Source organism: Polistes fuscatus, unplaced genomic scaffold, assembly GCF_010416935.1.
Source record: "Polistes fuscatus isolate 324 unplaced genomic scaffold, CU_Pfus_HIC Scaffold3, whole genome shotgun sequence".
Classification (NCBI taxonomy): Eukaryota; Metazoa; Arthropoda; class Insecta; order Hymenoptera; family Vespidae; genus Polistes; species Polistes fuscatus.
The window spans coordinates 7,085,938-7,111,831 of NW_025113107.1; the positions used below are offsets into that span (position 1 = coordinate 7,085,938).

At 38.0% G+C, this 25,894-nt stretch overlaps 1 protein-coding gene and 1 long non-coding RNA gene across 2 annotated transcripts in view; both read left to right on the forward strand.

The window, feature by feature from the left end:
* LOC122520279 overlaps positions 1-16,273 on the forward strand; it is a 33,697-nt gene extending 17,424 nt beyond the window's left edge. The window contains exon 3 of the long non-coding RNA XR_006304499.1: positions 14,623-16,273. This is a non-coding gene — a long non-coding RNA (uncharacterized LOC122520279). The remainder of the gene's footprint in view (positions 1-14,622) is intronic.
* A 2,429-nt stretch (positions 16,274-18,702) lies between these two features.
* On the forward strand, positions 18,703-20,124 carry LOC122519296. Its single transcript, XM_043638662.1, has 3 exons — positions 18,703-18,714; positions 19,105-19,559; positions 19,924-20,124. The coding sequence occupies exons 1-3, from the start codon at positions 18,703-18,705 to the stop codon at positions 19,925-19,927; spliced, it is 471 nt and encodes a 156-aa protein (XP_043494597.1). The 3' UTR covers positions 19,928-20,124.
* The last annotated feature ends 5,770 nt before the right edge of the window (positions 20,125-25,894 follow it).

A 25,894-nucleotide genomic window follows, 5' to 3' on the forward strand; every position in this document is an offset into this window, starting at 1 on the left:
AGGCGGCCACAAAGAAACCATCCATCTCTCTCTCTCTCTCTCTCTTTCTCTCTTTCTCTTCTATCTATCCCGTTGCTATATCTTCTTTCCTTTTCTCTTGTCGCGCTTCTCTACCGTCTTTTTCGATAGAACGGCTCGAAGAGTGGGAGATCAACGAAAGAGAAAAAGAGAAAGAAAGAGGAAATGGATAGGGTACCGCGCACGCATCGGTCGTCGTGTTCTGTGACGTGGCACGTACGCGGTTGCGGTAGCGAACGCACCAACGATAGTGCCGAATAAAAGAGGAAACAGAACAACGGAAAGAAAAAAAAAGATAGAGAGTTATCGCGTAGGTCGTCGTCGACCAGCAGCAACGAAGGGTAGCTGGCCCGAAAGGGGAAAAGAGAACAAGAGAAATAGAGAAAAAGAGAGAGAGGGAGAGAGAGAGAGAGAGAAAGAGGCAGGATCGTTCTAAAAATGCGAATTCGCCTCGACACCGCGATCCTCTATGTTTTACACAGTCGAAGGTCTGTTCTCCTCTTTTTCGCGTGCCTCGCCTTCTCCACTTCCGTCATTCAGCCTCGGCACCCTCTCTTTGCCTCGCTTACTCTCTCTCTCTCTCTCTCTCTCCTCTGTCTTTCTGTGTTTCTCCGGTCCTCTCGCGCGATGCTTCGACCCTCTCGCTCTCTCTTTCTTTTTCTTTCTCTATCTCTCTCGCTCTCTCTTCTTTTTCTTCCCTCCGGCACGAGGCTTCCCTCTTTTTCTCCCTTAACCAAGCGACTACCTTTGGCTTCGAGCAAAGAGGGAAATGAAAGCGAAACTGTTCGGAGCGGTGCTCTCACCCTCTTTCGTCCGTTCGTTCGCTCACTCATTCGCTCGCTCTCCAATACCTTCTTTCTCTCTAACTACGCAACCACATCGAAATAGAAAGAGAGAGAGAGAGAAAGTAGCGTTTGTATTTGTGTTCGTACATACGCGTACTTCTCCGTTGTCCCCTTTTCCTCCTCGTCGGGCACCATTCCCCCTCGTGCCACCCTTCTAATTTTTCCACCCCTTTCACTAAAATTAAAATCAATAGTAGCACCACGTGCCTGGGGACCCTGCCAGAAACACCGCGCCGCCCTCGACAGCCGCCACCGCCACCACCACCATCACCACCGCCTCCCTTCGATCCCTCAAACTGCTTTAAAATAGTGCCCTCTACGTCCTCGATTATTCTCGATTTTTATATCCATCGCGTTCTCTAAAAGATGTTCCCCAGTCGATGCGTACATATACACATTTAGATGTATGCACTTTTATCCTTTCATAGTCAACGTTGACACATCGAGTATTTGATTTCATCGATTATTTACAGTTAAATACAAATTAATATATATATATATATAAATTATTTTTGGATATATATATCGAAGCGCGAATCGCGACGATCTAACGTAAGCCGGTTCGCAAGCCGGTTTCGCACGGTCCGCTGAATTAACCCTTCGTCACGGATAATCGAGGTAACTCGTGTCGTGAACCGGAAGCGGAAGCCCTCCATCGAGGGCTGAGACTCCCTCTTCGAAGTGTCGGACGAGTAACAGGTAAGGTTCAATCCGCGGTTAAAGCATACAGGTGGCCGAACACGCTATCCTTTGACGCGTATGTGTGCGTCTCTCACTCTATACGTGTTAGTATCTACGTATAGGCGTATCCGAGAAGCGCGTAAACTCGTGTGTTTGAGAAGTGGGACGAGAAAGGAGGTAGGACGAAGGACGAGGGAAACTCTGCGGAAGGAGAAAGTCGGATAAGGAGCGACAATCTTCTCGTTTCACTTTGGCCCTGTTGCCGAGGAGGACCCATCGAAAGTACCACCTCCCTACTACTCTCCTTAAACACATCCACATCGACCTCCCTTCTCTAACTTAAGCTGGAATTCTACCGAGGGATGGAGAAGACATCGAACGAACAGGATACTCTTTCTCTCCTCCCTTAAGAGATCGGCAACCTCGTTTGTCCTGTTTGTAAACAAAACGGCCTCTACTTATCAAGGAAAGAAAAAAAAAAGTGAGGGTTCATTTTCTTCCACGATTATTAAACCTCCACCCCCCCCCATGGAAAAAGTTAAACGGATAAATTATCTTTGCGCGTTCGTATCGTATTCTAAATAAATGAACAAATATTCTGACGAAATTTATCGAAGATTAAAATATTTCCGTAATAAAACAGTGCTCGATTTAAGTCGCGATCTTTGTACTTAGTCAAGTTTCTTTGATCGGAAAATGTGGAAAGGGGAATGAATATAAGGATAAAGAAAAAAAGAGAGAGAGAGAAATAGAGAAAGGGGTTGGACGCGTGCGCGCAGACGCACCGCGACTTAAGTGGAAGGCTTCGCTTCTAATTCATATCTTCACTTTTAAGCCTAAAAGCAACGTACACCGCTTTTAGCCTTAAAAGTGAGACAAGAATAAGGGGGTTAGATTTCAAACGCCGTGCACGCAGGAGAAGTACTCTCGTTGGCTGCACGAGTGCACTTGCGGTACTTCTAAATGAAACTTCTCCGAAAGTGTGCAAAGCGCCGTATATTTCAGCGTGCATTTTCTAAAGGGTAGCGCATATTTTTCCTCTATGAACGTTATCCTCTTTTCGTACATTGTCGTTCGCATCGTCTTGCGTTCTTTCTTCCTTTCTTTTTCTTTTACTCTCTCTCTCTCTTTCTCTCTCCTCTTTTTTTTATTCCTTTTTTTTCTTTTTTTCTTTTTTCTCTTTTTTTTTTTTTGAGAAGAGCATTATCTCACCGAAGGAAACAAATAATTCTCGGGAAATGCCAGAGTAACGAGATAAAGCGAATTCTCGGTCGAGAGTGTAACAACGTGTGTCTCGTGTGACGATTGAACGTCAAGCGATTCGATGCAAACGAGAGAAGCAAAAGAGAGTCGAACGAAAAGAGGGTTTGAGGGAAATTGATAGAGACTCGGATCGTCGAACTTCCGACTTAGGTTAGATACGAAACGGAATGGTGACACGTTTGCACGATAATACAATGCTTAACGTATCGATATCACGGTCACAGTTCATCATAACTGTTGCGCTTCGTTAATAAGGTCAATTAGAATAATGGATGTGAAGCGTGATTCGAAATTGCGTAAAGGCGTAGGGTTGTTATCGGCGAGTGTGTGAGAATAATGATTACGCACTGAATTCAAGTACCATACGATTTAGTTTACATAACATATGAGAGATCATCAACGAGTGAATTAAAAAATAAATAAATAAATAAAAAAAGAAATAAAAAGAAAGAAGAAAAAAAAAATATATATATATATATATATATGTGTGTGTATATTGGTATGTATACCTATCGAAACGCGCATAGCGACGACAAAACGTTCCGTTGAAATAAACAATGGACGTGACTTTTATACGTCCTGTTATTTCATGACACTCAACGAGATCTATCTGTACCGAATTTCAAATATCTGCAAACGCGATTACGCGTAAAGGAATCTTTTGGAAAATAATCCATTCAAACTCGAAGAAACTTAATCGATATAATATTATAATTAAGCCCAATATGCGTATACCGCAAAACCTTGTATAATTATTATACATAACTAATAATCTAATGGGGTAGGAAAAAGAAAAAAAATTAAATCAGCATTATAATCAGAGTGAGAAGCAAAAGGATATAACGACAATGAAGAAGAAAAAAAGGATAAAAAGGAAAAAGAGAAAAAGAAAAAAAAATGGAAAAAGAAAAAAGAAAAAAGAATAAAAAGAAAAAAGAGAGAAAAAAAAGAGAAAAAGTGCTCCTCGATAAGCGTCCGCGACTATCTCGCGCGCAGTAATAAAACGCGTGGGCGCCAACAGTAAAAGCGGGATGGAACGTGGCATCGGTTTGATGTTACAAGAAAATGTAACCGTTGCCCCGCGGCCCGTACTTTTCAACTACCCTCCCAACTCTTCTTTCCTTTCTCTCTCTCTCTTCTATCCTCTTTCACCTCTTGCTTCTCTTCTATGTTACCACCCTCCCTCTTCTCTCTTTCTGCCCTCTACGGCATAGTGAAACTTCGTGGCAGCAGCCCCACTGCCCTCGCTCTTTCTCCCTCTTCCGTATTTTCTCTTTCTCTCTCTCTCTCTCTCTCTCTCTCCCTTTTTCTTTCTCTTTCTCTTTCTCTTTCTCTCTCACACTCCCCTCTGCCCACCACCCTTCAGTCGTGTATATTCCTGGATACAAGCGAGCTGCCCCCACCAACGTCGTCGTCACATCGCGATGGTGGTATTGATTTAAAAGTACATTCGTGTTTTCATAATGCTGTATCTGTACCGAGAGCCAAGCTCTCCCCTCAGAACCCCCCTCAACTCCCGTCACCCCGTCCCTCTTTACCCGCCTCTCGCTCACTCTCAAACCACCACTTTCCTTCCTTCCTTCCTTCCTTCCTTCCTTCCTTCTTATTCTCTTTCTCATCTCCTCCCTTAACCATCGTACGATCCCTACCCTACCACTACCACCCGTACTGGCCGTGCAAAGATACAACTAGGAATCCCATCCCCCTTTTTCTACCTTTTCCATCCAACTATCAAGAGTCGCACAGATTGCACAATCGAATCTGCGCTAATCCGCTCGCCCGATAACTCAATGCTTGCAGATTGACCGCATGAAAGATAGACAGAGAGAGAGAGAAAAAGATAGAGAGAGAGAAAGAGTATCGATGTTTTTACGTTAAACGTAAATTTTACATGGACCGACCCCCCTGCCTCCCCTGATGAACGTCGAGCAGTCATTTCAAATCAAGTAACGATCTTTGATAACGAGACTATTTCGTTAATATTAAGAAGAAAAGTATGGAGAACAAAACGTATATATAGAGTTACAACATGATTTCCTACGTAAATATGCAAACTGCGATCTAACGAAGCCCTTGAATTTTTTTTCTTTAATAATAAATTTTTCCAAGTAAAAGAACAGAAAAACAATATTGAAAAGTTTTCCAAGAATTTCAAGTGAGGATAAAAAGAAATAAATATATATACATATATTCATCAAATATATATGTAATATATGCATATAAAAGTATGTTTGAAACCGGTTTTCGATCAGTCGAATGGAGGGTAAGTCAGTGACAGATTATATTACGTGCTCGAACGGACACCTTGTAAATTTATTATCACTAATCATTCGTTTATCGGATAGGAGAGTAAAACAATTCTTGTTTGATCTGTTCGTTATTTTACCAGTAGGAAAATTGTCGAACGCGCGAACTCCGAAACGCTAACGAGATAGATTAACCACTATGATATTCAAATCTCTCTAGATCCCGATATCATGCTTTTTAACTTTATAAACTACCGCGATAAATAGATCTCTTAAAATTCATAGATTCGACTTGTTAGCTATTATCAGATTATTCCAAGAACAAAGATTAATTTCCAAAAACAAAGTAATTAATGAATTTCTATTCTAAGTATATAAATTTGACTGTTTAATATCTAATAGAGACAAAAGATTAGAAAATTAATTAACTATTATTAAGATATTTTGAAAGCAAGAACTGCTTTTCAAAAATAAAATGAGTATTGAATTTCTATTCCGAGTACATAGATTTGACTGTTTATAATCTAGAAAAAGAAGATTAAGGAACTGGTTAATTAATGTAGAATTATCTCGAGAGCAAGGATGTCTTTTCAAATACAAAATGACAATGAATTTCTATTTTAGGAAAGTTATCGCTTGCGGTTAGAGAAGATGGAAATAAATAATTATCAGAGACATTAATATAAGAGAAATTCAATTAAAGTGCAAGGAGATTAATACTTATATATATAAAGATATGTATCTTTCGTACATATATAAATAATACATACATATATCTACATATCTCTAAATATGTACATATATATATATATATATATATTGAGAGAAATATTTTTATTATAGATATATAGATACACAGTTTCGAGAGTTTATCGGGACTCGTCTTATTCCACGAAAGAGCACCTGCCCGTTTTTTGCAATCGGCTTTAATAAACAGCAATTACGGTCCTGCACGCTGCACTTCTCTCTCGCGTCCTTCATTCTACACGACCAACGTGTGCCGCTTTTATTCGCTTCACTTTCGTGCTGCGACAAATAAATGTTGCAATCACGAGAAATCGACGATCGCCGTACGGAAAGATCCAGCAGGCGAGATTATACAACGGATAATACCGCGAGAAAGAGATGTATTATCTTGAGAAACATTGATGATCGCCAATGGTAAAAGGTGTTTAATGTTATTACTTCAAAATAGTACGTGATACGTGTTTCAAGTATCTAATCGTCGTTCAGGTTCATAAACATAAAAGAATATTCGAATTTGACATCGAGAAAAGGGTGAGAGAGAGAGAGAGAGAGAGAAAGAGAACAGTCGTTTGGCAGCCCCTCCCTTGTATGATCAAAGAGGGTTGTTCGTTGCTGGGCATTGGTGCTCCCAGAGTAGCGGAAAAATGGTGGGGATGTATGGGCGGTTTTTACTATTGATTACCGAATTAAAAACGCGCATGCATAATTCAGTGATATTGTCAACTTGCAGATATTCGCGATGTGGGTCGCCACCGTCGCATTTAAAACAACCCCTTTTTAGATTATCATGATCCATCGTCAGATGGAGCTTTTTCCTACTGTATTTTCAACCCCTCGATAGATGACGCGCGTAAATGTGGAAACCAAACAGGGATATACTTAACTACCCTGTAAACGACTTTTTCGATCGTGAAGACGAAGGGTACGACGGCTAGAAAAGTTTGCTTTTATCCGAACAGTTACGTTACCGACATGAATATACCGTTGGTTGTTAAACTCAAACTTAAACTGATAATAAGAAGATATTGTATTCTTTTTTTTACTTCTTTTCTTTTTTTTTCTTTTTTTTCTTTTTTCTTACTTTTTACCATAGAAAAGCTTTTACTTCTGTTCTCTCGCACAACTAAACGTCATTCGCGTCGTTCCTTTCAAAACGACTCGTTACCGGAACGAAGTAAAGAATTCGTACGAGAGAACGTGCCCTCAGGACAAATACTTGGCGAATTCTAAGGCTACCTCGTGCGAGGAAAGGTGAATACCGTGACCTGGCATGTCGTACGCTGTTTTGGCGACGGGCCAGATGTTACGCTAAACTATCTGGCCCATTCTTTGCTAACTGCTTCTTTTTCTTTATTTTTCTTCTTTTCTTCGCTCTTTCTTCTTCCGTGAGATGAAGGCTCTGTTTGTTAATTTACAAAAAAATATAGCGTAACGATAGCTTATTTTGGAAAGGATTGAAATACGATAATCGGTATATATGGTCGTGCCCGTTTTTAATAGCACTATCTCAAATGAAACGTGTGTTTGTATTATAGTTGGCCGAAAAAAAATCGAATATCATACGTATAAGTCTCTCTCTCTCTCTCTCTCTCTCTCTTTCACTTTTTTTAATCTTGTTGCTTTTCTTTCGCTCTCGATCGTTCAACGACACCCAAGAAAGCTGGCGCGACGGGTGCAATGCGCGATAAGGATATGAAACGAAGGGAAAGAAATGCCAGAGAGGTTTCGTACATGTCACCGCGACTGACGTGTGGCCAACGATCGGTATTATTATGGAGAAACCGAAAATGACGAGGCAGTGCCGAGTCCCCAAGTTCTGCCCAACGCACCTTTCTTATCCTTTCCTTTTTAATCTCTTTTTCTCTCTTTCTTTGTTTCTTTCCTTCTCTCTTTTTTCTGACTCTCCAAAGTTGTCGCTGACACTAGCGAAAAAAACGATCTTAAACGCGATTTATTTCTTCCGTAGAAAGAAGCTTAGAAAGAGAAACGAGAAAGGAAAGCAACGTTCGACGGTACCTACTTCGAAAACTGCTAAAACGTGTATGGAATTCTTTTCAACGATCATATTCATTCTTGAAAAATGTTTTGTTGCACTTCGTTGTTATATTTATTCTTTTCTTTATTATTATTATTATTATTATTATTATTATTATTATTATTATTTATTTCCATTCTACTTCGACACGATAATAACGCCGGAGACGAAAACGTTTACTACAAATTTGTTGTTTTCTTTCGTATAGTTTTAAAACGATCGATACAATGGGGATAACGTTAGTCTCGAATCGTTTGACGCTTCTTCTGCAAAATCAGGTTATGGAAATGAACGAACAACGTACGCATCCGCGACGTGGCCGCATTAAAGAGCCATTGAATTCAAAGTAAATCACTTAGCATTGACTTTACCAAGCGGGCACAAGTAACTTTTTTTTCCTCTTGATTATTAACGAACCTATACGTTCTTAAATATTTTATTCTCGTTCGCGTAATATATTTTTATAAGTATTACATTATTCGTGTTAGATATTAATGTATTCGTTTAACGAAATAAATAACGTGGATAAATATAACGAGATATAATATAGAAAGGTAATAGATAGAAATATATAGAAAGAAACTAGAGAATGAGAGATCTTTGAAGCGATAAAAAACACGTTAGTCACGTGCCGCTTGGCTAGACGCGGCCTAGACTTACGTTAGACGGCATGTTTATTAGACGGGCTTAGGTCAAGGTTGCTACGGTCGAAGAACGCCAGCCAGCCAGCCAACCAAGCAACCAGTCACGCTAGTTTTCAACACACGTTAGAACAAATGTAAAGCTTTCACGTGCTATTACGTTCCTTCTTTCGCACGATTACACAAAATTTTCAATAATTTTTCTTATTTCTATATATATATATTATATACTTATATCTTTATATATCATTTGATTAATAATGAATTTATACAATATATATTATGTTAACATTTCTCAAGTCAGGCTAATGCATATGCGCATAAATATATATTTGAACATATCCGGGAGCACGCAGGAAGACTATTAAACTTTATACTTTAACATCTTACCGAGCTAGAGAAATTCGGCAAAAGTCAAAAGGACAAATGTATTTTCTTGCTACGAACGATGAGACGTACATAGGTTTTGCATAACGAGGTCATTGGTATTCGCTTGTCTTTGTCTACCATCGCGACTTTTGGAAAGGAAATACCTACCTCCTATTAATGTGTAAGTATGTGAGTATGTATACGACTGGTTTTTGTTTTATTCTTCCGGTGTCAGTCTTATTCTTTCCTAAAGCATAATTTGGACTTGGTCAAAATAATAAAAATGAACAACCCATTAACAATTTGCTAAGAATCCATAGTCCTAAATCCAAAGATTTTGTTCTATTGTTTTCATTTGATAAAATATATATTATGGAAAAAAGGGATAACCAATAGAAAGAGTAGAAGATTAGCGAACGAGCGAACGAACGACGAACGAATGAACGAGCGAGCGTGCGCGCTCGCGCGCACACATTTTCGTACACTCGTCTCTTCGTGGTGGACCCGTGCCAAAGGCTACTGACCCTGACCCAAGGGGCATTGCTCCTATATGGTGCGTCTCTCCGTTCCTTTTCTGTTAGATCGGCACACCGAGCCACAAGTTAGTCACGATGATGATGATGAGGTGGTCTACCTACCATCCAGAGAGAGAGAGAGAGAGAGAGAGAGAGAAATTCAATAGAAAAATCAAACTTGGAAACATCTTATTCGAATTATTATTTCGTTTATAAATGGTCTTCATTATTTCTTTCTCTTTCTACTTTATATTTTTATATTTTCGACATAACTAACGAAATACTTGTAGAGAGGAATGTATTGCAATTTCCTCTTAATGATTAACATATAAATGTTAATAATATATAATATTAGGCACTTATAACGCTAAGAGATATTAATATCGTAGAATGAATTTTTATCGTGTTATTATACACGTTATTTACACTCCGTTTGTTAAATTAATGTCATTATGAGATAGTGTCTGAGGTAGGAGAATCGAAGAGGTGGATACGCTTCGAATAAAGGGTGAATCAAATTCATACATCGGATAAAACGAAAACGTCCGTAATCCTCGGCGCGGAAACTCGAAGGAAAGCGCACAAGCTGATAAACGATCAAAAGTTTCCCGTCGCCAGTACATGTATATAAGGTTCAAAAGGCTCTCGTGTGAACACTCGAAACGCCATGGAAAAGCCAAAGGCAAAGGGTGCTTCCTGTAACTTTTTAATTAGATTTCACGAATAGCCTTATCCATCTATGGTATCTCAAGTACCAGGAGAGAAGTGGAAATAAACCGGATGGACGTGTCCTTATTCGAGTTCTCGTACTGTAAGTCGGTCGTGGCGTACGAGTATTAGTGATGTAAAAATCGGCAAACTTAGAAGTACAGCGAATTGAAACATTAACAGGTCACGTCTAAGCAGCAACGTTACATTACGTGCATCGATTATGACAATCGTTAACGGTACGCGCCAAGTTCAAAACTCATCGATGTTCCAATGATCGTAAGATGATTCTAATTATACCTGATATCATAAAGGAATATATATACATATATATGTAAAAGAAAAATAGAACGTGTTATGGAGAAAAATAATTAACTCGTAAACATTAATATTATATATCGTACGTTCTAATTACGTTCTGTTACGAACCTACATTGAAGAGAAAGGAAAGAAGAAAAAAAAAAAATGAAAAGAAAGAGTAAGATTGTTCCGTTCCGTAAAAGGATCGACTAAGATCCGTTCCTCTGGTATCTTCGTTCAGTCCTGGTTTGCGAGAACTCATCCCACCCTTCCAATCCCTCAGCCAATACCCCGCAATCACCCTCCTCCTCAACGAACATCACGAGAACGCGTACTACGGCCAACGAGAAAAGGATACCACGTAGACGAGTTTTGCCGGTGTCCCATATTCCAGGCCTTTCACCTTTGCTTCGCATCGACGACGCTTCGAAACTTCCAAGACAGTACTTGACCGGTCTTAGGTGTGCAATATTTTGTGAACTTGTTTGGCCCAATGAATTCGCTTTATAGAAAATCTTGTACCAACCTTTATCATCCTATAGCACGATTTTTTCTTTTTTAATTTCTTCAATTCTTCTTTTCCGCACACTATTCCTGATGATATAGAGGTCTAGAAAAAAAATGATCAAAGATTATTGCTCGATTAATGCAAATTCGATTAAACGCGAATAATGATCGTACCTATTATATAACGCGTTGTACGAGGAATTGCTTTATATAAAAACAATAGTCGCAATTTTTGTTAGCGCTTTATAGAAATTAAAACTTCAAGAGAATTCGCGTTATACAGGAATCAATTGTGAACATAAATGAACCGTTTATTTTGAAAATGACCTAAGTCTATTTTGATAACAACTAACTCCAGGTGGAACATATTATTACTGTCAACAACAAACAACTGACAAATGGTCTTAGGCTACTTTCAAAATAAACGGCTTAAATATTTCATTAGATTTATCTCTAACACTGTTAACCCGTTGAGTGAGGCGTCGATTTTGGTATACTTTCCGTTCAGGCGGCAGCGAATGATCACTACCACTGGCACTGTAATATGTGCAAATCTCAACCACGTCTTTGCTTAAAGTGTTTTAATAAAGTTCATAAAAATTATAACATCATTCATGTCGACCATTGAAAAGTTCGCTGTTAGTCCCTAAGACCCGTGCACGCCATCTAAACGAAAAGTCTACTATTAGTCCCCAGGAACTGACGCCGCCTAAACAGAAAGTTCACTGTCAGTCCCTAAGGACTGACGTACCACTTAACGTGTTAATAAAAACTGCCTCTATGAATATACGTATTATTATCTCAAATTCGATTAAAACAAATTGTATTAGAGTACGTTCGAAAGAGATAAACTTGTACGAGACCAGAACAGAGACACACTCGTTGCGATAATGGTAATGCGTTTTTAATTAGAAAACGATCGGACGTTCGATCAATAGATAAATACCAAGAACCGGTAGAAGATCATACAGACATCGATGAAGATCTCTCACTCACACACTCACTCACTCTCTCTCTCTCTCTCTCTCTCTCTCTTTACACATCATCGTCATTCGGAGATTACATCGAGAGGTTGCAGACGGTCAAACCACGACGTCGCCGAACGCTCGGCAGATATTTGCTCGCTCTAATTCGGCCTTGAGTCTAATACTCGTCATTGACCAGTGGTCGTAGACCTCGGCGAACGTTCGTTTCGCGAGAACCACGTTCGCCAGTTAGAAGAAAACCACTGAACGAATGACGTTTGGTACGTAAGTGTACGTATGTATGTATGTATGTATATGTATGTATATTTGGATGTGTATATATAGCTATTTAGATACTTTTATATATATATATATAAACATGCATATGTATAACATTATACATACATATATGCTAAAAGAATAACAGCCAAGCCAGTTCTGCGCTACCTGCCGTTCGTTTGTTCATTCGTTTGAGAAAGATAGATAGATAAAAAGAAAGAAAGAAATAAAGAAAAAGAAAAAAAAGAAGACTTATCGAAACGACGAGACCATTTTTCCTCCCTTTGTATCGGATCCTTTTCGATATTTCTCGACGGTCCATGGACGACGGTCAACGTTTAATCTCGAAAACAATGGATCGTCTTTCAAGAACGTACAATCTATTCGAGATCGAAGAGGTCTTCTTCTTCTTTGCCAAAACGTACAACGTTTAGTTTATCTTTTACTTTGATGACGCAGAGACTAAATAAGAAAGAAAACAAAAAATCGTGAGAGAGAGAGAGAGAGAGAGAAAGAAAGAAAGAAAGAAAGAAAGAAAGAAAGAGGGGTCATCGAAGTAGGTACCCTTTTGGAGAACAAAGTGGTAAAGATCTACCAATGGTGAGGACAAATAGTTTTCTCGCCCACTCGTGACGAATACATAGGCAGTGCTTGGCGTTGTCGTTGGCGCTAGTTCAAGGTTCCTATCACAGACGGAAGTCTGACCAGCTGTCTCTCTCTCTCTCTCTCTCTCTCTTTCTTTCTTTTCCTTTCTTTCTGTTTCTAGTGTGTCTCGAATATCATTAACTGAGCGAACGAGTGAGCGCGAACGCGCGAAAGCCAGGAAGAAGGGTGAAAGGTGGAAGGGGTGGGAAGTGTTTGGTGGTGGTGAATTGGAGATGGAAGAGTGTTAGAGAGTGAGTAATGAAGAGAAGAGAAGAGGAGAAGAGGGTAGACGGTGGCTCCTCGAACTACTCTTCTCACTCTGTAATACTCGCGCACTCGTCGTCGACTCGTTGGGACATAAAGAGACGCCTTGTCCGTGTTTCGGCGGGCGCGATAGCGCGCGTTAGACGATGTCTGCACGGTAACATAGGTTAGTGACACGACGAAGGTCACCGGTAGAGAGACACGACTACGATAGAGAGAACGAAAGAAAAAAAAGAAAGAAAAAAAAGAGAAAGAGAGACCCACGCTCTCTCTTTCTCTCTCTCTCGATTCTTTTTCGTAGGCAACGCACGCGCGTTAGAGAACCCGCGACGTTACGGCGAACACGGCCAAGAATGTCGTATTTAGAAAGGCCCGATGATGATGATGATGATCATGATGATGATCGCAAAATCATCGGACGCGGCGATCGAGTACAAATTTGTTACTATTACAATCTTTCGATAATGATACGATTATATTATATTGTCGATCTTTTTTCTATCCTTCATAGTTAATTATATATGCATTTCTTGTTTCTAACGATATATTGTCTTTGAAATTTGTTTCTTTAAAGAACAAGTAAACACCTCAAGCTCCACGTCAGCCTATCATCATTGATTGATGAAATATCAATGTTTTTCGTCGTTCGGGGTCGCGTCAATAACCAATGGATGATTATGCAACATTTTATTAATTGTATTGTTATATATAATTGATATTAAAAATATATTATTTTATTAAAATTATTAATAAAGTATAATACAGCGTTCATTTACGTGTAATATTTTATATGCATTAGCATGTATTATATTGAATATTGGATGACGGCATGAAATAAAATCATAATAAATTCGGCGCTGAATGTGTTAAAGAAAAATGAATGAAAAGATTTCGAAGATTTCTAATGAATGACGTCTGGTTAATACATATAAAATATCCCTAATCGCGGATATTTTTTTTCAATTTTTGTATATAATATATTTTTGCGTGAACATTCTACAATCTGGAAGAAAAACGCACGGAAAAAGGGAACGTTTTGAATTGGACAGTTTTGACACATTCAAGGCCCTTTTAGGTAAAAGAGACAAACATATAATACAGAATAGTTTTTCCTTTGTCGAACTAACTTACAATTAGATTGCACATGGATAAAGATATAACGTTTTTCCTTGTATTTTTATCATTCATCGCATACCAACACATACATACATACACATAAAACTCCTATAGATTCTTGTATTTATATTATAACGCTTATATTCATAATTAGAAAGTTCATTACTCAGAAAGTTTCTTATTGGCAAATTCTTAATTTACGCATCTAAATACATGAAATATATATGAGTGTGTAAAAAATCCGAGTTTTTAAGCCTTTTTGAACATATTTATTGACGTCGTTAACACCTATATAAAACCAATTTTAAAATAATCGATTGCTACACAAAATCAGATAGATGAAAACACCAAAAAAAAGGACACGTCCTTGTCTATAGATATTACGATTCTCAAAGATAGACGTTATTTATAAAGCTTTTTTCATAGCCATCTCATAGACATATCCTTTTAATAAAGTTGTTTTTCCCTTTTTGTTTAGCAGGTAACAGAAGTGAAAGGGGACATTCTTCGTCTAAGACTAGACACCATTAGATCTTCCAGACGGTCGGAACTCCAAAGAAAGAGAAATAGAGAGAGAGAGAGAGAGAGAGAGAAAGAGAAAAAAAAGAATAAACGGCCTTGATAGCTCGGTCGAAACAAACTAACTTAATCCTATTGAATTCTATCGAAAAATATTCTTCTATCTATTATTCATAAGATATTTGAAGTCTTGCCTTGAATTAATAAGAATTTCGTAGAAGATATAATAGCAATAATTTTTTTTCATTTAATTAATAAGAGCATATTGATTTTTATCCAAACACGCATGTGCATACATATATATATATATTACAATACCAGCAAAGTAATGAACGTCGAGAGAGTATCGCGATAAAAGGCGCGCAGCGGGCCCGCTGCTATTAGAAAGAGTCTCGTCGATGTTGCCAGAAGGCCTTAATTCGCCTGCAAATTATGTACGTCGACGGAGAAACGTTGGCGACGCATTAAAATCATTTTAACGACGCGCTCCTTTTCTACATCTTTTGTTCGGAGCAGCCAAGGTCGACGACATACGCGCGTGCGCGCTCGTATACTAACACATTCTCACACATTCGCACATAGCGAGAGAAAGAAAAAGAGGAGAAACGAAGAAGGGAGTCCGAGCATTATTTCGTAATTCGGATTACACTATGAGACCGTTAGGAGTTACAGACGGTCAAAGCACGGCACGCTACAACGACGGCGACGAGGAGAAGGAGGAGGAGGAAGAGGAGGATCATCATCATCGCAACCTTGACTTCTCGTTCCTAACGCTCTTACCAACAATAGACGTTTGAATCTTCGCGCTGGCTTTTTATTATTCTGAACAGATTGCGCAACACGACGTCCTTTCGATTTTGGCGCGCCGAGATAAAACGAGTCGCCGGAAGTCTACCTATCGAGAAACGAGTTTTTCTTTTCTTTACTTGTTGTCTCCTTTTTGTGTCCATTTTAAGTGGCCATAACTATTTTTCTAACTCTAGCATGAAGTCATCAAGCACGTGGTCTTATTTTCTGATAATCCTAGTTATACAAAATGTAATCAATTTTTGTCTATTTCTTCGGGATCAAATTTATTCGATCGAAATAGCAACAACGTGCATTCTATATCGAAAATTATCGAAAATCAACGTAATCGCGTTTAACTCATTTTCTCCTCGAAAATAATCTATATAATCTTATTTTGAACGATATACGTACGGATGTGTATACTATATTTTTTTCATTGGTAACTACTTGACAACCTTAGTTCTGTTAGTTTCACGTATAACGATTCCTAACGAATTCGCCGAAATGTACTTCGACCAGATGCATATATAAATGCAGCAATTACGGTTCGAGCGCAACGTCTAGACGGATTAAAGTAAACAGGATGTCTCGTTCCACTCGCAACGAGAGAGCCCCTTCCTAGACGAAACGTTGACACGTATATATGCCAAGCTTTATCGCTTTGTGGTTACGTTGTCGTCTCGTTCAGAGGGAAGGGCAAAATTTACAAAAATGCGTCACAACATTACGTAAATTAGAAACTATCCGAAATCTTAAACATAAGCGAAAATTATAAAAATGACCAAAAACCAAAGAGAAACAATAATACTTGCTTTTATAAAGATTTGTTTTTCTTCAATATTATAATGATTATTAATATAAGTATCAACAACTTGCATAATCATTCATTTTGTGTTTTTATTTATTATTTATTTTAATATAATCTATCATTATTCTTAAGTCTGATTCAGTTGTCACGACATCTGGCGTAATTAAAATCAAACTTACCAGACGACGCAATGGCACGCTCTCGTAGTTATGCGCATTCGTTTCTAAAATTAAACCGACACATTTACCATATCTTTATTTGATGCCCGCGTCATGAAACAGTTTTTGAACTTCCTCGTTTTGGAATGTAAATCAATCGCGTCTATATTTCGATCATCATTTGAGATTTAAGGATAAAATAAAAGAATGAACATTTTTTTTGGATCGTATAGAATGAAATCAAAGGGATGGGATGGGGTGAAATGGGATGGGATGGGAAGGAAAGGAAAGGGAAGGGAAGGGATGGAATGAAAAGAAGGATGATGTACGTAGTGTTCACGTTCATGCGTAAGCGCACTCGTGCATGAAGGTTCGTCTTTCCGTTGAACTTGGCCGACTTCTCCGATGCACGCCGTGGCTATCCCCTACCATCGTGTACGTCCTGGTTTTCTCCTTCTAACGCACGTTCATGGTCAGAGCCAAGCGTAACTCGCTTCGCTTTCTAACGCTTCGTTTAAATGGGGGACTATGCCAGTCTGGCGAGACACGTTACGAGACACACAAAACACATACAGACATTCACATTTACATTTACATAGGGTTATACAGCATATACGTTGTTCTAATCCTTTCATCTAAACGCGTCACTAATACAATAAAACATCGTTCCCATTAGAAAAAAGAAGTCTTTCAAGAACAAGAAACCTTTGTGTTATTCAAAGATTATTACGTAGATACTTTACGTAATCTCTAGTATTTGTACTAATAAGAATGTTAGAAGGACGTTAGACCAAGAACTCAAATTGATCTTGACCGCATTTCTTGACTCGTCTTTCTTAAACCGCAAATTCACTCGTGAAACCGTCGAAGGACGAACTATTACTTCCATGGTAATTCTCAGGGCCACTGTCTCGTTTTCTAACGACGAGATTCATTATCATGGCCTACTAGACTCCGTACAAACACGTTCTCGACGTACACCAGACGCGATCCAGACGCGATCCAGACACTAGCCAGACGCATCGAAAGGCTTTCTCACCGCCGGAAGTTTTCTCCAACGATTATTATAATGAAATTTTGTGTATATATGTATTATACGTTTATTAATATTAATTATTAATGGCCTTTTATATAGGTCTGTTTTTAATTTAAATTTATACAATTCTCATCTTTTTTTCCTCACATATGAAAAAATTAGTTATTTTGTTTTTATCATGTTGGTAATAAATCTTGTGTTAATATTAACACTACAAATTAAATCGCATCAATTACTTGAATAAATTAGAATGATATAATATTTCAAAATCACGCATAAAATCATCTGAAGAATATTTTTGAAGATTTTCAATCGTTGCTTAGTCCAATTCAAAAACTTATGTCTGCCCTGAGCTATGCCATAATCCAGTATCCGCTATTTTTTTTACCGTTAATATAAGATATGTTGTGGTATTATGCGAACATTTCTCGTATTATAGCCGCAAGCTATCCAAAAGGTCGGCAGAACGAAGACCAAGATGGTCCGTTACGATATTCACAATAGCTTTTGTTCTACGATTTCTTCCCAATCTTCCACCAATTTTTACCGATTTGACACTAACAATAAATGATGATTATGAAATAATTGTATCGTCATCTTTCTCATCGCGAGATTTACGAAAACTTTATATATTTTGTCAAATTAGAATAAAATTCTAAAAGTTTTTTTTAAAGAAGAACAGAAAGAATTAAGACACGTTACAAAAGTTTCTTGATCTTTTTTTATAAGTTACACACATACAATATTCTTTATATTTTATATTATTTTATTTAATTATTTACAATCCATTCTGCTGTATTATTACTTTATAACGTAAAATAAAAAATATACGGCAGGTAAAACTCATTAAAAAAATACAAGAAACTTTTGCGATGACATAATTTAAAAAAAAAAAGTAAGAAATTATTGATGTTTATGAAAATTGTTGTAAAATATGTCAATACAAATTGCAAAGAATAATATATCGTTGTAACAAGAATCTTCGTTCACACATAAATGATGGTGCGCATAAGATGAAGAAAAGAATTTCCTAAAACGCGATGGCCATCATGGTCCCCGGGCTACAACCCCTACTATATTTATTTCCGCCACGGTTTACTGCGCGGGTCAAGTGAATTCGCTTAAGGGGTTATATCCACTTGTGATTTTAAAAAAAATTTTTTTTTTTTTTTTCATTTTTTGAATGTAAATATATTCAAGAATATTCTCTGAAAATTTCAAATCGATCCGACAATTAGTTTCGGAGATATGAGCGTATTAGTAAGAACGTCTCCGAGCGTTCGAAAGTAGGCGGAGCACGAGCCGGAGTAGCAGCTGTTTCTGGTAGCCGCTATACTTTTGATCTCGACTTATATTGTGTTTGGGACCCTAAGATAATAATACAAAAGGTCTAGTTTATACGTGAAACCTATGTTGAGGAATTTTAAGTTAAAAATATGTGAACTCATCAGTTAAAAGTGATCTTCCACGTGGACAAGTTGTGTTTTTGTTCAGTTTGTGTATTTCTCAGTGTGTATAGTTTAATTAATTAAAGTAAAAAATGCCTCGTAAAATTAGCAGAGAAACTCGTAGAACTTCCAGTGAACAGTTGTCTCGAAGAAATAAACGGAAGAACGTTTTTAATCCGAAAACCGTGGAATATGATGATAGCAGTTTGATTATGAGGCCTTACCACCTGATGTTGCAACAGCTATTTTTCCAATTTACGAAGATCTAAGTAACAAAAAATTATTGGAACGATGCGTTGGTGGTTTTACCCAGAACAATAATGAAAGTTATAATCAGCTGATATGGAAAATAACTCCAAAAATTATTCCAGCTGGCTCTAAAATTGTGGAAATAGCTGCAAACATTGCAGCCGGGGTCTTTAATGAAGGTAAAACATCTCTTCTTTATTATATGAGTGCTATGGGATTATCACTTGGACCCAATGCTCATTCCTTCGTGAGTAAAGAGGACGCAGAGCGCATCTCAATTTCGGACGCAAGAGCGCAAGGGTCGACGCGCGAGGGGACAATGGCTCGTAGACAACAACAACTAAACATTTTGGATGCAAACGACGAAGTAGAGGGTTCCTCTTATGGTACTGGAATAGATGACACGATGTAAGTTGAAAAAAAAAATTTTTAATTTAGTGTAAATCATTCCCGAAACTTTAAACGCGTTTATCTCGAAACCGTGTTTTCAGAGTCGGTGTACAAAATTTCTCCGAAACCGCTAAACCGATCGGTTTGAAATTTTCACACGACTTACTCAGATATATTTTTCAGGTAATGATCGAAGGAATAAGGTTTTGGACAATAATTTCGATTTTTTAAGCCACTTTGAAGTGAAAAATTTTCATGAAAAACTGAATTTTTTTTTTGAACAGCCGCCATTTTGTCAAAAATCAAAATTTTGACTGAACCTTCGATCATTACCTGTATTTATTTATTATAAAACTAAATATTTTTGGTTTTTGGTTTTCAGATAATTTGGACCAGAGATATCTTGTACACCGCCAAGCACTTTTTTTGGAGGTCTCTCCGCAGATCATCTACAGGAGCTAGGGGATCCAATATTTTTTTAAATAAACCGCTGATTGTTAAAGTACATTAAATTCTCTTTAAGTACATTTTTTCAATTAATGTATAAAATAAAATGCCTCGTCGGAAAAAATTCACAAAAAAACGCGTTTTTTCTGCCTCGCAAGTGGATATAACCCCTTAAAACGAATCAACGTATCATGCTCGACTGGTCGTTTCGAGAATCGCGCGCATAAATGTTACATGAGCGAACACGAGAAACTGGCATTAATAATTTAAGTGTCGCAACGGAAGGACCGGCTTTTGCTATATATGTATTTTTCTCTTTTTATTGTTCCTGGTGAGGGTCATGAATTAATATATATCGTAGAAATATGCTAGAGAATAATGATTTTTTCATATCTTATCATTTCCTATAAATTTATTAAAAATAATTTTAATTGTATTCATTATTTTGCGATTTATATGGACGCGATGTATATGGACTATGTACAAAAGCATTAATTGTATAATTTATTTATGAACATCTTTTTTCTTTTTATTTATAGAAAGCCTTTTAGTCGAATTTACCATTACAGTTCATTTATAAAGCATATTATATATTATATACTCTTCATTTAGATTAAGTATTGTTTCATATTTTTATTAAAAATTACATAACATATCTACTAACACAATAAGCAATATCGATCAAACTTGTATGCAATCTGCAATCAAATTTGTTTGTACATAAAATATTAATATAAATTTTTAATATCAAATAAATTATAAAATGAATATTTTCAATTTGCTAACTCATAGAGTCCATTGTCATAATTATATACAAACGTGTACACACATTATTCGTTTTCTTTATGTCTTCAATATCGAAAGCATCGGTTGCAATTCGAAACGTCATTCGCAACATAGTACTCGTTGAAATAATATTGACATAGTGTTGGCTGACAGTACAGTGGGCTCCTTGTGAGTTTCTAACGAAACGATAAGTTAATCTCTATCATAGTCTGTAAATACAAGGACCGACAAATAAACGGGTACGCCTTATCTTTTCGTAGCAACGTCGGGTGACGATAACTTGCCCGATGCATTATTTCGCACTAACGAGAACCTAATTTCGCAGTTGTCGCTTATCAACCTTTTATCGTCATCTCGGTCAGCGTTGCCACTGTTGTCATCACTATCGTTCATCAAAATAGAAATAAAGAAAAATGTTCAAATATTTATTTTACACACCCTAGAACGGAATTTTTTTCTCTTCTTCTTTTTATTCATCTCCGTTTATCGTTCGTATCCACGCATCACTCTCTTCTTTTTTATTTTTTATATTCATTTTTCGTTTGTATCAATTAAAAGGCGAGCAATATTACATGAGAAAGAGAGATAGAAAGATAAATAAAAAGGGAGAAAGAGAGAGAGAGAGAGAGGGAAAAAGACAAGAAAAAAAAAGAAAGTAAGAAAGAAAGAGCAAGCCCAGCGTTTAGCTTGAGCGCATGTATTTCGTATACTCGTGGAGTACAAGACGTAGCAATTTTATCGGAGCCGGTGGCATCGTGCACCGGCGATCCAGTAAAATATGACAGGACCGTAATCACGCTCGCGCGAGCAGAAGGAGAGAAAAAGAGAGATAGATAGACCAAAAAGAGAAAAGGGAAGAAAAATGGGGAGGGGAAAGAAGGAGGGAAAGGTAGAGAAAGCTGCACCTAGCTCGGTCCCAAGCTTCTTGTTTCGGCCCATTGCTCGGGCAAACTCTCTCGCGTCTCTCCCCCTCCGATAGCCTTCGGTCCTCTTTCCTACACACAACCAGATTTCTTTCGTCCCCCTTTTCTCTTCTACGTTCCCCCTTTTCCATCTCCACTTCTTCCTCCTACTTCTCCTTACTACTACTACTACTACTTCTTCTTCTTCTTCTTCTTCATCTTCTTCTTCTCTTTCTTTGTCTTTTCTTTCTCTTGATCTTCTCTTTCTTCTTCTTCTTCTTCTTCTTCTTCTACTATTCCCCCTCCGCGTTTGAAAGATCCTTTTTCTCTTTCGTCACGTTTCGTGCCATCGCGGCACGACCGCAGAGTTGCATTTCCGTCATGCACGCTTCGTGAATCCTACCGAAAAGACTGCGATTTCTTCGACCGCGCCACATTACCTCCTCAACCCCCTTGCCACTCCTTCCTGTCCTTCCTTGCCTCACCTTTACCTTCCTCCTTTCTTTTGCTAGCGGAAACAGAAGGAGAGAAGGACCTCTTGGCTCGATCGCTTATTTAATCTTTTTGTTCTCCCTCCCTCTCTCTCTCTCTCTTTTTTTTCCTATCTCTTTTGTTCGTATCGTAATTACAAGAATAAGTATAAATATATATCTATGTATATACAATATATCGTCTATGTTCTACCAAAAGTCACTAACTTACATTTATGCTAATATAAGTTATTCCTCGCAAAATATATTTTTAATAGGAAAAATCAGGTCTGAGAAAAGTATGCTTTTTGTTAATTTTTTCAAACATTACTATCGATACTTTTTATAGGATAATGGCTAGTAAATTCAAATTGTCTATTAAATTTCAAGCAATTTAAACTACACAAGTTATTTTCGAACAAAAATGTAGTTAGTGACTAGAGATAAAGAAAGTTTCTCTATTAATTTAAGAGATTGTATTATAAGTTTCCTTTGGAAATTATGAAAACAAAAATAAAATAAACACTAACAATGAATACTCGTTGATTCGTTCTTATTTCATTCTGTCCTTTGAAAACAGATTTTCTGTTACTCTTGTTGTTCTATTGATTTTGAATTTACCAAGTTGAAACTTTAAAGAGAGTTTAATTACTGAGCTCTTGCGTATTCATATATCACCTAGTTATTTTCTAAAACAACTAGTTTAACAAATATATAATAAAATTATTTTTATGTGCTTTCCCTAAAACACCTAGTTATCTCTTGTAAGACCTAGGGTTTTCACGATAAAACTTAATTATACATTTTAACGCTAACATATGTTAATATTTATTACATTGAATTTCTATTCTTTTATTTTTTTTTATAAAATTATACAATATTTCTAGATCGTCGAGAGAAAGAGATTTAAAAATTTCAGCCGATGCATCTACCGGGTTTAAAGCGTTTAGATAATGTCCAGACGAGTTTACGAAGAACGAGATTCCTCGAGATCGTGCCAAACAGATAGCCACGGCGACGCTACGATATCTATCGCGTCGGAAATTTTGTTCCACCGAATACGAAAAGAAATAAAGAAGGAAATAAGAGAAAAGAAGAAGACTTCGTTCTCCGTAGAATTGGAGATGGTCCTCAAAGTTAGTCTTCTCTAAGGCCCCCCTCCCCACCCCACCCAGTCCATCTTTTCGCCAGAGTCCACACCTCTTTTCCCTTCGATGTCTCTTTATTCATCTTCTTCTCGGTCCGATCGGCCCTTTCTCGCGTCGCGATTCTTATCCCTTCTTTAGTGGTGAGCAAAGAAGTTGTCTCTCTGTTCCCAAGTCGAGTTATGCCTACAAGAGAGAGAACAACTACCGCGAAATAGCCGACTATCCGAAGGGGCCGCCGGTAAATAACTATAATTTCTTTCGGAACCAGCTACATTTGGGGGTTGAGTAGACTGAGAAAGAAAGACGAAGGAAAAGAGGGGATGTGGCCAGAAAGAAAGAGGATAAGAGAAAGATAGAGCGAGTAAGATAGAAAGAAGAGAAGAGAGGAAGGTAGAAATGAAAAAGGATAAGGATAAGAAGAAGAAGAAGAAGAAGGAGTAGAAGACGACGAAAGAGAAGAAGAAGCGAGGTTAGGTCCGCGGGGCTGACCAGATGAAGTAGAAAGTGGAGGGGATGAAAGCGGGCCCAACCGAGTGCATCGACCCTTACTCTTAGGTCAACTACCCCACGAACGGACGAAACAGCGGACGATCGAGTGAGCTCTCGCGCGCGCATGCACGGATGAACATGCGAACGGCAGAGGTGCAGACGTATGTACGACCAACTCGGAGAATGGACAGACGAACCGAGGAACTCGAAGGAGCGACGTGTAACGTGCATCGGAGTAAAAGGTATACCATCCAAGAGAGAAAAGAAGAGATGAGAAGAGAAGAGAAGCGTGATCGCCGAAATGCGAATACCGTTGCTCCGGCGCGATACTAAGAAAAATCTACCGTCTTTGAAGGGAAGGCATCTCGCGAAAGGTGCCGAGGGTTGCTGCGATCGCAAATGCGATGCGATGCGAGAGCTGATGTAAGAAATAAAAGAGAGAAAGAAAAAGAGATATATATATATATATATAGAGAGAGAGAGAGAGAACAAGCCTTATAGGAGTTACGAAGAAGTCTCTCGATCATAAATCAAGTGCCACGCAACGACTCGCGCTATCTCCCTGTTGCAATAAGTTTTCAATAAGAGATAATACACGTTAGTCGAGCCATTCCAAATCAATCGATCTTGTGTATACGATAGAGAAAAGGAGAGAAAGAATTTTACTTTTTGGCGATGACGGATTAAAAGAAAAAATGTTTCTTTCAAACTCCTTCGGAATAATACACGGTTTATAGATTTCAAAGGAGATAATGTTACTTTTTTATTAGCACAAGCCTCAACTTTAAAGAATACGCACGTGTAGCTAAATATTTGTATATTTCTGTTGAAAATAGTTATAAACAATAATACCGTTCTCTCTCTCTCTCTCTCTTTCTTTGTAATTTCCTTGTTTTCTTTTTTATCGTCTCAACTGTTCTCTCTCTTTCTAACTCGTTAAATTATACATGGTACATCTTGCTTTGAAAATGATTTCTCGGAAGATATTCCTCCCTGTGGTCCATCGAATCAAATCAAATCAATCTCCGCGAATTCCGTTAATAATCACGAATTTCGACTAAATTTCACCTCCGGAAGAAAGTACCTACGCTCAAAATACACGGGTAAAGGCAATCACGAGTGGTAACGGTAGTAACGTAACAAGAGAACGCTGATTGGGACGATTCGGAGAGATGCAGCAACAGGTATACGTAGTAGGTAGAGGTATATATTCACATGCAGAGGTACAAAATGTATACATACATACATAAATCGTATATATATACGCATTTCTTGCATCGAGAACGAATCGTTGAAGAGAAACAATCGCGATAACGTTATTTATCTCTCGGTCTCGCGGTGTGGCCTTCAAATTCAAATTAAGAGGAACGAGAATTCTCGATGCAAAACGGCTAATTTGCCTTTCACGAGTGTAGCGAACAAGAAGAGAGTTCGCGCAGTAGCCCGCAGCACTACGGTCTTCCGTGCATCAACGAAAATCGGCGAAGAAACCAACGAAGATCGAGGTTACTGTCCCGAACTTTCTAATATCGCATGCCCGCCAGTTCGACTTTATTGCATTGGTACAGCGCGTCCAACGTTGCCAACGGGCAATGTTGCTTTGCAACCAAATGTTCGAAAACCACTATGACTTTTGACGAGAAGATAATCGAAGAAAGTGCTGTTGCACGTGTGCATAAATACATAAAGATAATATCGCATGCATGCCTGCATGCATACGTACATATATAATTTGAAGCGTAAATTAGAAATTAGGACGGGGAGAGAATCGATACTCTCGTTTTTATCGTTGGTACGCGGGTTACGTCGGTGCTATCGAAGAGAAGAGAATAAAGAGGGGGTTGGCGGGCGTGGGGGGGAAATGGGGGGAAGTGCAGAGGAGAAACAGCAGAGTCAGTAATCGCGAAGCGTCAGATACCGGATGAAGGTTATAAATAAGCCGTTTTGACGACGGCATTCATCCGTCGCCTATGCAAATGAAATAACTACGATCGGATCGACAAGATTCATCTAATTATTCACTTTCTAGACGCTCTTCTTCTCCTCGTGATGCAAAAGCTATCGATTGAAAAGTAGGTCACGAGAGAGAAGGAAAAAAAAATAAAAGAAAG